Source organism: Saccostrea echinata, unplaced genomic scaffold, assembly GCF_033153115.1.
Source record: "Saccostrea echinata isolate AGI-Se365-2 ecotype Australia unplaced genomic scaffold, CSIRO_AGI_Sech_v1 ptg000062l, whole genome shotgun sequence".
NCBI classification, from domain to species: Eukaryota; Metazoa; Mollusca; class Bivalvia; order Ostreida; family Ostreidae; genus Saccostrea; species Saccostrea echinata.
Genome location: NW_026889811.1, coordinates 6,733,060 through 6,746,099, shown reverse-complemented (window position 1 = coordinate 6,746,099; position 13,040 = coordinate 6,733,060). Strand labels below are relative to the sequence as shown.

The window sequence follows — 13,040 nt, the reverse complement described above, 5'->3', positions numbered from 1 at the left end:
TACCATAAACGCGGTTAAACCTTTTGTATAAAGTATCTTTTTGTTTGAGAACAAGTAAATATTTGCTATAATGATCTTGCTTGAAACAAAAACACGTTTGGTATATTGATAACCTGACATTCTATAGTACAAGAATAAAAGACTTACACTCGTTTAGGTAGTTTATATTGAATATTGCAGGTGCTTTTATCATTCCATATTTCACGGTTCTTATACTCGGCGCTGTTCCCGTCTTCTTTATGGAACTAAGCATGGGGCAGTTCAGCAAAGAGGGACCCATAAATGTGTGGAATAACCTTGTACCCATGTTCAGAGGTAAATATTTTCTGGGAAAATATGTTCAGACAAACGATTTCAGTAAAAAGGTTTTTAAACAAATTATTTTGATTTCGTAATTTTATATTTATAATTAAGAAAAATGGCTTGTAGTCTGGTTTACATAAGAATGCGTTCCCACTGAAGTAATTTCAAGTTTACATAGGAATACTGAAGTAATTTTAAAGTAATTCTGAAGGATTTGGGATTCACTTCTAATCAGTCTTGCCTATATAGGTATAGGTTTTGCCTCTTGTTGGATGGCCTACATCGTCGCTTTCTATTACAACATGGTCATTGCCTGGGCGTTCTACTACCTATTTTCTTCTTTCTCTTGGAACACCCCTTGGTCTAGATGTGATCACGACTTTAACACACGTGACTGCTGGCAGTCCGACTGGGATACCAATCAAACACACTCAAACAGGACCTATAACTCCAGCACAGCTATCTCTTCCTCTTATGAATATTTTGAGTAGGTACATGTTCAAAGCATCTGGCATTCTGTGTCTATGAAATATATTGTGACATTAAGAAGTTAAAAGATTGTGGTATGAGATTTTTTTTACGTACAGACGAGGCGTTCTCAGTTTACACAAGAGTTCGGGGATTGACAACCTCGGTGGAATCAAATGGGAGGTAGCCGGCTGTGTGGCCCTCACGTTCATTATTCTTTACCTCAGTTTGTGGAAAAGTGTTAAGAGTGCAGGAAAGGTATTTTTGTTATATGTTAGTAGTAAATGTTACAATACACAAGATTTTATTAAATTTGAACCAAATTTTTGATTTAAGAAATTCAGTTCGAAATGAAGAATAATTTATATTGTTACCAAAATACATGTATAGTATTATGAATTTTCAGTGAAATAGTTATATACTCGAGGTTTAATTTATCCGAATGTAAAAAAAATATTACCATATTCAAATTGAATAATAATTCATATGCATATTAGGTCGTCTGGTTCACGGCCACAGTTCCTTACCTTATTCTCACTGCCCTGCTGATTCGAGGCTCCATGCTCCCCGGTGCAGGAGAGGGGGTCAAATTTTTCATCGTTCCAAACATGAGCAGGCTCGGGGAAATTCAGGTAAGTCATGACTTAGTGTGTGTTTCAGTTTTTTCTATTAAACTAACAGACACACCTTCAACCAAACCCCTTAAGCATGGGTCTCAACCCTAGAATTATACTGTAATTTTCAACACCACCAAGTTGGAGGAGATATAGCATTGCGCGCGTGTATGTGAGTGAGTGCGTAATAGAAGTTACAAGTAGGCAGTAATAATATATGCTCTTTAGCGGGGGCGTGCTTGTGCTCTTGTTTCAAAAATGCGTCTTGCTTTATTGTTTGATAAGAACTTCTTCTAATACTAGTATTTGTAATTGCTGCCCAAAAAGAGTAATCAAATGCAAAGTAGATTTTGAAATCTGATTTTTCTCAATTCTCTCTATCCCCTAGGTCTGGATAGATGCAGCAGTACAGATTTTCTTTTCCATCGGCGCCGGATTTGGAACTCACATTGCTTACGCCAGTTATAACAAGTTTAATAACAATTGTTACAGGTATAAACAAAAGAAGCATAAACAAGCTGGTTTTTCAAATGATCTGATGTAGTTTTTGTTTCCGGATATATAAATAAAATCCTTAAAGAAATGTGTTTTCTCATTATCCCTTAATCTATACATAGTTTTATCATTACCAGTATATTAACTCCTCAGGGTTGTTTGTCATAAAAATAGAATGTTAATATAAATAAGTGCTTAAAGAATCATGATTGTCTTAGGATTTATACTCTTAATTCAACACTTAGCAAATCTCCTTTTTTCTCCAGTTTGAATGTCTATAAGATGACATTACAAGCAGTAGTTTTTGTTTCACACCGTAGATGTTCTAAACTACTTGGAGGGTTCAAAATTTAAATTTATAGGTCAAATATTGTAAGTACACCAATCCATAAATTCAAATCTTACCGATTTTTTATTTGCAGGGATTGTCTCATAACAGCATCCGTTAACTGCATCACCAGTATCTTTTCTGGTTTTGTGGTATTCACATACCTTGGTTACATGGCTCAAAAACAGCAAAAACACATCAGGGATGTCGCACAAGATGGTAAAATTGTTTGTTAAAACGCATACACAATAAATAGATGCTTTTCTATACCTTATAACTCAATATATTCATGAAGTATTTAATTTAATACAAAACAATAGACTAAATAAATATTAACTGTTCTATAAAAAATTGTAACATGATTACAACTTTTAAAACTTAAGGTCCGGGTCTCGTTTTCATCGTCTACCCAGAAGCCATTTCTACACTTCCGGGATCGTCGATATGGGGGATTCTGTTCTTTTTCATGTTAATTACGCTAGGGTTGGATAGTGCGGTGAGTAGAATTGTTACAACGCGAAATGTAATAACAACACAAAATGTATTAAAAATCATTTGATATTTTAATGTCAATAATGGATATATAATACAGACTGATTTATAAATAGACATGTCAATCAAAGTTAAGTTAATGTTTTATAAGTATTCAATAAAAATGTTAGAAACAGAGTTAGAAAAATATACAATAAGATTAAGTAATGTTCCTAAAAGCCGTAACGTTTGTCTTATAGTCATAGGTCTGTCTTTCTAATTAGTAAAGCGAGTTTCCCAATTGTTATATGTTTAAATCAATTTAGTGATGTTTCGCGTTAAAGGTGCTTGGACACAGATTTGAAGTTAATATTTTCTCAGATTTTCTGTATAATTTCATGACTTATATGTTGCTATAGCATTTCATACTAAAATGTAATAAAAATCTTATTTCATCTCGAAGTTACGAAACTTCAAATTTCTGGACGCGTTTGATTGACACATCCTTGCACTTTCACAATTTTTAATTTTATTCTTAATACTTAAGAGAAGTGGCAGTTTTGTTGTGTATAAATGAAAAGTATTAAAACTATAACCTAGAAAATTCAGAGTAGAAATGTTCGAAAGCAAAACCCACTCACAGTATTGTCAGTCCGTGCTCAGTGGTGTGTGCAGACTTTAACAATTGAACTCACCCGGTGAATCGTAAACATTAACAATAACAGAGCTCGTGCCCTGTTTACAGAAACAGTTTACGTTTCACGGGTGTATTCAATTTGTTAAACTCTGTACACAACACTGAGCACGGGCTGACGATATTAGTGAGGGGGTTTGCTTTCGCACATTTCTACTCTGAATTTTCTGGATTATAGATGTAATGTTTTTCATTAATACAAAACAAAATCGCTTCTTTTCTTAAATATTAAGGATAAAAATAAAATTTGTGAAAGTGCAAGGATGTGTTAATCAATCGCGTCCAGGAATTCGTAGTTCCAATAATTTCCAGATAAAATAAGTTTTTAATTATATTTTCGTGTGAAATGCTATTGCAATATATAAGTCGTGATATTATACAGAAATTTTGAGAAAATGTTAACTTCAAATCTGTGTCTAAGCACCTTTAAAGCACAATATAAAAAAAATAATATTATATTTTGTTTTATTACATTTTGTTTTATTACATTTTGGGTTGTCCTCAACGCAAAAATTAAGTAACGCAAAATGTAACAACCAAAAAATACATTACATTTTGCGTTAATTCCACGCAAAATGTAATTACGCAAAAATTAATAATCCAAAAATCGTGTTATTACATTTTGCTTTATTACATTCTGCGTTGATCCCGACGCAAAATGTAATAACTTAATATGTAATAATCCCAGTTTATTACATTTTGCGTTGTTATTACACTTCGCGTTTTAACATAACATTGTTTCGTTGATTGTTTCACCGTTGTTCGCGTTATTTGATTACTATACTGTCTTTCATTTACATTTTGTCTAAATTTTTTTGGTAGTTTGGCGGATTGGAGTCTCCGTTAACGGGACTACGAGATCAATTCTACAGGGTATTTAGACACCGGTGGGCACGGGAAGTTTTAACCTTCGTCATTGTTGTTAGTGCCTTCCTATTCTCCATTCCATGTATGACCGTAGTAAGTAATGGTACAAGAAACGTGTTACATACACTTGGTTTCTTCTTACGTTTGATAGAAATTGCGCATGGTTTTACTAGAATATTCTGGGTATTACCAGCAAGTGTTAAAAAAAGAAATGAACCCCTCTTAAGTTAATCTGATGGTATTTAACCTTTCGAAAAAAAGCATGTGTAATATAACAAATAGGAAAGGTTGCTTGAATCATGATAGAGTCAAGGCTTTGCAATGCAGTGCAGGTGAAACGCGATGCACTGATTTCTTTTCTTTCAGTGCAAACCCATTTATCTTTTGTACATTTACTTTTTTTGTCTTAAGTTTCCTACTTATTTTGATGATAATATTATAGATAAAATATGAGAATTTCAACTCAAAAGTTTTATCTATGGGGGAAAAATCAAAGATTTTACACCATTTTTTTTTTTTTGGTTTCATAAGAAATCTTATACAATTTTCATGGCATAATAACTTAGTAGCAAATATTTAGATACAAATTCAATAGTATATTCTCTGTAAAGTAAACTAGTTGCTTGTTTTTCTTGATAAACAACTTATTTTTCTTTTTTTAAATTTTGTAGGGAGGTATGTATGTGTTTAAAATACTGGATACATTCGCTGCTGGCACTTCCATCGTATTTGCCATTCTATTTCAAGTCATCGCCGTTTCCTGGTTTTACGGTAAGTAAAAACATATATAATTAAAAGATTTTCATTCTTATTAGAAGAATAGGGCTTGATGAAGAGTATTTTATAATGTGGAATATGTCAAATAAGAATTCTAAGACCTTATGATCCAATTTTTTCAGGGGTGGATCAGTTTTGTTCAGACATTTATCAGATGACAGGCCACAGACCAGGGCTGTATTGGCGGGTGTGCTGGAAGATCCTCAGTCCTACATTCCTACTGGTAACAACCTTTCTTCACGAACCCTCTCTCTTTTTTAGACGACCTCGTGGAAGTGGTGATAAGAATCGCGTTTTGATGTAAATTAGATATCGTTATCATAGCAAAGCTTCTAGAACATTTAAAGCGACTATCAGATATAAGCGGTTTTTTTTCATAGAAAAAGTTTCATTTAGCATTGTTTGTTTTCATTATTTAAGCTTAAAACTTGAATATAGATTCTCTTACAATATCGGCAACAAAATTAATGCAAGTCTCGACCTGGGCATGAATACTGGTTGGAGCTAGTTTAAAATAATATATCTAAACTAAAATCAAAAGAAGATATTTTTTAATTTTTTTTCTTGACATTTCCTTGTATGATACAACTTACTTTGTCTTTTATAGATTATTGTGATATCAAGCTTTTCTCATTATCGACCACTGACGTATAAGGGTAGTATGGGCGTGTATACTTATCCAACGTATGCTAACGTCATAGGATGGGGCGTGGCTCTTTCCTCAATGCTCCTGATACCAGGTTATGCAGTATATCACATACTGTCCACTAAAGGAACTTTTAAACAGGTACAAAGACATGAGTAATAATAATTAAAATATTTGATCCGCTCAAGAACTTCTCAAAAAAAAATAGGTGCTAAATATTATTTTAGTACATAAAAGAATAGAGGTTTTATTAGTATAGAAATTTAGTGAAGAAAAAAAAACGTGGGAGTTTTCTATGCTGACATATGCATCTTCTGTAGAGAACATGTACGGATTCTTTCTCAGCAATATCCTTTCATTTATAAATATAAGAAGTCTGATTTATATTTAATTTCATGGGAAGAATTTCTAGGGTAATTATTATCGAAAGCGTTAATAAATTTATTATGTAAGATTCACTATTATGTCTTAATTGATAGAATGGGAAGTTAATATTGTCTAGATAGTAATTAAACACATGATGACAAGCCCATATTCACAAATAAAATTAAATATAACAAAAAATTATCAGACTTTCGGCGGAGAAATTAGCAGAACAGTTGCGACTGGAGTATAAATGAATTACTCTGATGATTTTTTTTAATCTTGCATGTTCTAATTACACAGAGATTGGCAAAGTGCATAACCCCAAAAAGAGATCACGAAGAAATCACAAGAACCAATGACGTCAAACGTTTCAGGGTGAGTCCTTTGTGCGTCCTTGGCAACAGATAAAATTGTCAAATTTTCTGCGCCGGTATCTTAAGAACAATGTCATGTTCTGATAAGTACCCAGTTCGTTGTGTTTGCGAGCACGCACTTTCCTTGTTCCTACAGAATTTGACATAAAACAGAAATAAGAATTTTCATTCACAATATTGAAAAGCCGTTCCTAAATGATTTTTTTCTTTGTTTCAGTTAAAGCACTGGATAACCGTGTGATGAGTATTTGGACAAAGTTTGCCAGGATGATATTGGCTGTAGAACATATTAAGTGATATTGTTAAATGTGACTTTGGTGCAATAACGCTCGATGTATCATTTTTATAATTCTATAGCGGGTATTATAATTCAGGTTAATATTACATGTATTATAAAAAAAAAATAATGTGCCAGTGAAAATGTTTGTAAACCAAACCCTTTTTTCATTGTGAAAACAATAAAGTAAACAAGTAGTTTTATCGTATGAATATTATAATACATTGAATAACAGTGGCCCCAAGTCTAAATATCTGAACTGAACTGAGTTTATTAATCTCATCACATTTACTACGATTTACACAGGGAAAACAATGGCAACGAATTTCAGAATGTCGCATAACATATGCGAATATGGAGTGACGACTATATCACAGTTATAGATTTTCATTACGTTGGTGAGCATGCTTAAGGTTCAACATCCCTAGGAGCAGTCATCAAAAATATTTAACAGTAAGAGTTATCTCTCTTATCAGAGGTCGATTGTTCATAATAAGCTGAAGAAGAACCGAGAATTGTTAAGGTGTTTATAACTGAATATCTTTCAATGTCTGTCAGATTGCTCGCTGTTTACGTGTATTTTAATCAGGACCAGTGATTTAGTTCAAATTAGACTTCGTATATGTCATTCTAGATTCTATATATCATTCGGACAAGGGCTTCCGCTTCTGTTAGATAATGAATGCAAAGTAATGTTTTTCGCATTCAGTACATGCAGCTTAAGTTTGATCAAATTTATTTGAAATTGTATGTGACCTGCATGGGTTCAGAGTAGGAAAGAAGTACGTTTTACAAAGCATTACGAGAAACATTGACACAAGCGGTAATTTTCGGCTGCAAATCATAGGTTCTTTAACAAATGATACTTGTTTAAATAGAAGGGACTCTAAAGAAAATGACACAAGTCTTTGTTTCCTAAAAAGCTTGTTTGTCGTCAGCAAATTTTGAAATTATCGTGCTAAGAATCAAGAAAAGTTAAATCCAGCGTCATCAACAGAAATCAGAGTTTATAAATAAATTCCTAAGAACCAAGAAAAGTTAAATATAGTGCCATCAAAAGGAAATGAGACTAAGACCTACATTCATTCTACAGGTACATATTATTTCTTTCTTAAGGAAAGACGATACAAAAAAAAGGACGCCAGCTGGAATAATATATACATTTTGAACCTATTTTGGTTGTAAATGATGCAATTCTCACATTTCTAAAACATTCACTGTACACTTTCTATGATGTTCAAAATTAAACCTTTCTGCAATCATCCTTATAAATCTGTATAACGTTTTTTTTTTTTATCACTTTAAGGACATTATTGTGGAACTTTGAATGAAAAATTAAAATCTATGCTATTAAACTTATTCAATTTAATTATATAAACATGACTTTAGTTGCTATTTTTTATGATTTTTAAAAAAAAAATTGTTTGTATCATATGTCCTTAAGCATGGATATATCCGGTGCTTCCAAAAAGCGTTACAACACCAAGAGATATAATCATAAATGGATACTATCAAATGTTTTTAAAATAAACTCGTTAGAAATGAGCTTACATCAACAAAAAGTTCATCTACATTTTCTACCTCTATTTTTCTTTTACTATGAATTAAACATGTCAAGGGCCCGTAGAAACCGGGGGCACGAAGGGGCCGCCCCCCCCCCCCCCCAAATGCCGATGAAATCCTTCACTATAGAAAACAATGCTAAATTGCAAAAATAACGGTTATAATTTTGTCAGTATTCACTGAAAAAAAAACGAGCTCATTAATTGGTGTACTCCCTGAGAAATTACGTCTGATTACCTTTTGTTTTTACGTGTTAAAAACTTCTGTTAGGCTAGAGCTGCCCCCCCCCCCCCCCCCGCCTTATGAAACTGCTTTCTACGGGCCTGTGTCCGCAAGTTATTTATATATGCAGAGATGCTTGATAAGTATTGAAAATAAACATCTAAAAATTTTCAACAAATGTTGTCCTAACCAGCTTCATTCCTGCTGTTTTGCTGGATATGAATAATGAATGAAGGTCTTAATGTTATGTAACCTGTAAAATGGCGATAAAAATTATATTAAGATTAATTTTGTTTTAACATCCAGTGCTCTGGTCTTCTATAAATCCTGATGCTCTCTAGTATAAAGTTTCCAAGATCACCAGAATGCTACTGAACGACTTGTCCGACAAGACGACTAAATCTAGTACTGTCTGACGCCAAGACGTCAGATAACGATTTAAATAGATCATAGCATTCTTAATATTATATTAGACCAAGATAAAGTAATTGATAGCATTCTTTGCATATTTTTTTTCCAATTGAAGTAAATAAAAGTGATTTCTGTTCACTATTACTTCATTGTCTTTGAATATTTTTCTTTGAGAAATATGGCAGGTACCCTATGCTGAAAATTAATTAGAAAAATTCAATATGTACAACTTTATATTTATGATAAAAAAAAATCAGCGTCCAAAAACATTTTTGTTAGTGTTTAGAATTTCCTTAAATCTACACATAACAGCTATCCTGTGTACGATATGATGGAAAACCTGGGTTTTATCATGAAGGTATATAAAAACCGGATTAAAACTTTTCAAGTATTTATTTTAAGAATGCACTGAAAAAAAATTAAATTCACTGATCCGTAAAATATAAAGTAACACGGAAGTCAGCTGGTACACGAAACAGTTCTTAAGTATTAGGAAGGGTATCCCCCAGAGAGGTATGATTTTTATTTCAAATCAAAATCACATTCTTAATATACTTGACAAGCTATCAGTCTTAGTTAGATATATATGTAGTCTCGAATATAAAGTACAAGTACAAGTACATTGTATTTCATGCAAAAGAATTTTTAATAAAGAAAAAACAAGTTTAAATGGTTTAAGCATTTTAAATTTAACCTTCATTACTAAGATAATTCGAGGGAAAATCTGGAATATGTTTTCTCTCACCTTGTTTATATTACTATAATTAGTAAATGATGTTATGAAATTTGTATAGGAGAGAGGTAGCAGTGGCTAGTGGATTCAGAGCGGGGTATGGCGTCTGTTCCCACTACCCTTCCTCCTTAAATTTCGGTAAAAAAAAATAATAAGGAAACTAAAAAAAAAAAAAAATCCCAAAACTAGCAGATTACAAAACAAAAGACCAATGAACCAAAACACCCATATGTATTTTTTTTTCCCTCAATGTTATGTAACTAATAACTTGTACGTGTAAGATTTTGACCTTGAACTATGGAAATGACTTATATAGGTAACGCCTGCTGTCCAATCCTTTTATGTATAATTCATAATAAAATATTGTTTGAAAATTAAAACACTCACATGGCCCTATCTTCCCCTATCAGGTCCTATTGTATCCTCATCCACCCCAACTTCCCAAGGCCAAGTTCAAACAAGTTTGAATCTGCTCTAAATAAATTCCTTCTCAGCCTTCAAGAGACCTCTATTTTAGTTTGAAGAATGCCTTTTTAAATCTCCTTTTTTTTATTTGAGTAAAACACTGTAACCCCCTCCCCGTTTTTTTTTTTACTGGGGGGGGGGGGGGTCGAGTCATGGGTAGTGTGAGATGTATAGGTAGCATGTTAATGCTATAATTAATCAAACATGAACTGCTAAGTAGCATTCTGATAGATTAATTAGCCTTGAACCATAATGCGATTGTTAAAATGTGTCAGGGGGAAAAATAGAAATACTACTTATATGAATATTTCGTATATTATATTATTAACAACTACTGATTAAGCTTTGGACAGTCCTAACTATTCTGCAGAAAAGATTCGAAAATTTTAAATACAATGTAGAAAATTTTTAAAGTTGACGAATCTGATATACATGCACAGTATTTTTTGATTTTTTGAAAAAAATTATTTCCTAATTAATTCTTAAATTATTTAAAGAGAGAGAAAAAAAACTTTTCAATTAGTGACATCAACTTTGAGCGTCAACTGTTTTTAGAGTGCAGTCTTCTTGAAAACTGAATGATGCTTTACTTGTATATGATCACAAAAAGGATCCATGCATGTTTAATAATTCCTCCATTCACGCGAGACATCGTTTTGTCAAGAAATTCTTTTACAAAAAAGCAAAGGTAATGCACGTGATTTTAAGTTCTTTGCGATACTCTTATGTCAACACATTTCTTCGGTAAGTAAAAGAGAAGATTATAAAGCAAACACGTCCATGAAGTTACACTCCGGAAACCATTTCTAGGTTTTGTTGTTACGCAAGCGGATTACTTGATAAATATTGCAGATGTGTTTTCGGTGATGTAACTTGTTTGTTCAATTAATTGATATTCGCACTGTTCAATATCTAGGCCCGACTGGTTTTGACACCTTAATCAGAATGTATCATGGCAAAGCAGACCGAGACCCCCCGAGGCGACAAACGGGCCGACGAAACCAGTATGCATATGACAACCCCGCATTATCTGAAACGGCTTCTACCCCCAGTATTTTCACAGTGGAGAGTTCAAGCTCACTCGTGCAAAAGGACGGCGTTTCACTCAACTTGTACCCACCCTTTCGAAGAAACTCATTCGAATCCGCTCTGGAAACAGGAAGTAGGAAAAGTTGGCGAGAATCAACTGAAAGAATGTCAGACGATCCTGCCAAAACGGCCGGTACGTCTACGGATGCTCTCATTGCGACGGAAAATGGAGAAAGTTCGAAAGAATCCAAGGAAGAGAGGGAAACTTGGGACAACAAAGCTCAGTATATCTTAGCAGTCGTTGGGTGAGTATTATTTTTAGTAGGAGTCATTGCTACAATACATAGGGTATTGTGAGATCTAATCATTGAATGAAACCGAAACGGGCCTATCCTGCCATCTCCCAGTTCGTTTGATATTGGGGGGGGGGGCATGGCGGGGGAGGGGGCATGGAGGGGTTAAATCTTTTAATTCCCCAAAGACAGAAGCTATCTATATATAAGTGCATGTAGATGACAGGAATCCAACGTTATATGAGTCAAAAAGGAGTCCCAATTGAAAGCTAAGAAGAGAAATAAGCAATATCCTTGATTTTTTTTTTTCAACTGAAGGATAAAATCACAGAGAAACTTGATTGAATTGGACTTAGAAGAAAAAAAATCAGTTGATACTTAATAGTGTTGTAAGTCTTTTGTGAGAAGGGTCCCATATATGTCTCACTTTGAGATTATTTTATAAAAAAAAAAGTTTTGAAATCTTAATTTGTAAACAATGGCATATATTATACAGACAGGGATTGTATATATGGTTTGAAAAAGTGTAACCGACTACCCCGCTGGTCTGACATTTCTGCTAATAAAGCAAAACGACGGGGCGTCCACATGTGTACAAAATCAGAGACCTTTTGCCGACTTTTGTACATGTTCTATACCCATAAATCATCCCCACTGATAAGATTTTATCTAAATACTCATCAGGCTACTTATTTATTAATCACAAATTGTATATAATAATAGTATTAACATGTTCTTTATTGCCAGCGTCAAATTTTGTCAACTATGACATATGGCTTCGTCTTAAATTTTCCATGGAATTATGAACTAAAACTTCCCATGTTTATCTCCCAAACTCTCAATTGTTAACAAAATCATCTTTTTTTCTTTTGTAGATACGCTGTAGGATTAGGAAATGTATGGCGTTTTCCATATTTAGCACAGAAAAATGGAGGCGGTGAGTAAACCTTTTCTTTTAGAAACACTTCGTCTATACAGAGCAAAAAAGAATCATGAAACCGTAGACTTGATACTGAACTGACGTTGAAAGCTTGGTGACCTTGAATAGAGGACACACAGTTTTTAAATGATATAATTTTTATAAATAACCCATGAGTAAGCGATACCTGGGAATCTCGGTGTTAAATGGAAGAATATGATCGAAGGTGCATATGTTGTAAAACAAAAAGCTTATATATCCATGTCTACATTAAATTACATTCAAATTAAATAATTATATGTGTATTATATAAATGAACCCTGTACGCTAAGAATTAAGTGATATACCAGGTACATACCTAGTTTATATGATATTGTTTTTACTTTGCAGGGGCTTTTCTCATACCGTACACAATCATGTTGGCGATCGAGGGCGTTCCCATCTTTTACTTGGAACTTGCGGTGGGACAGCGCTTGCGCAAAGGTGCCATTGGCGCTTGGAACCAAATATCGCCATATCTGGCTGGTATCGGGATAGCTAGTGCCATGGTGTCTTTCTGGGTCTCGCTGTATTATAATACTATCATAGCCTGGTGCCTCTACTATCTGGTCAACAGCTTCCAGTCCCCCTTGCCGTGGGCTGAATGTCCTGGCAATGCCTCGGAATGTTCGGTAGTTACTTTCAGAGACTTATTATAAAAGAAACACAAACAAGCATGATCAATT

At 33.6% G+C, this 13,040-nt stretch overlaps 1 protein-coding gene across 1 annotated transcript in view; it reads left to right on the top strand.

Annotated features, from left to right (window-relative positions):
* The window catches only part of LOC133175501 (uncharacterized), a 52,913-nt gene that overhangs the window by 15,675 nt on the left and 24,198 nt on the right, over positions 1-13,040 (top strand). The window contains exons 3-17 of the mRNA XM_061310616.1: positions 181-315; positions 553-790; positions 891-1,029; positions 1,269-1,403; positions 1,774-1,877; positions 2,303-2,427; positions 2,592-2,704; positions 4,196-4,333; positions 4,912-5,011; positions 5,140-5,240; positions 5,625-5,804; positions 6,330-6,417; positions 10,991-11,408; positions 12,272-12,333; positions 12,706-12,986. Of these exons, the coding sequence (XP_061166600.1) occupies positions 181-315; positions 553-790; positions 891-1,029; positions 1,269-1,403; positions 1,774-1,877; positions 2,303-2,427; positions 2,592-2,704; positions 4,196-4,333; positions 4,912-5,011; positions 5,140-5,240; positions 5,625-5,804; positions 6,330-6,417; positions 10,991-11,408; positions 12,272-12,333; positions 12,706-12,986 (2,357 nt within the window). The remainder of the gene's footprint in view (positions 1-180; positions 316-552; positions 791-890; positions 1,030-1,268; positions 1,404-1,773; positions 1,878-2,302; positions 2,428-2,591; positions 2,705-4,195; positions 4,334-4,911; positions 5,012-5,139; positions 5,241-5,624; positions 5,805-6,329; positions 6,418-10,990; positions 11,409-12,271; positions 12,334-12,705; positions 12,987-13,040) is intronic.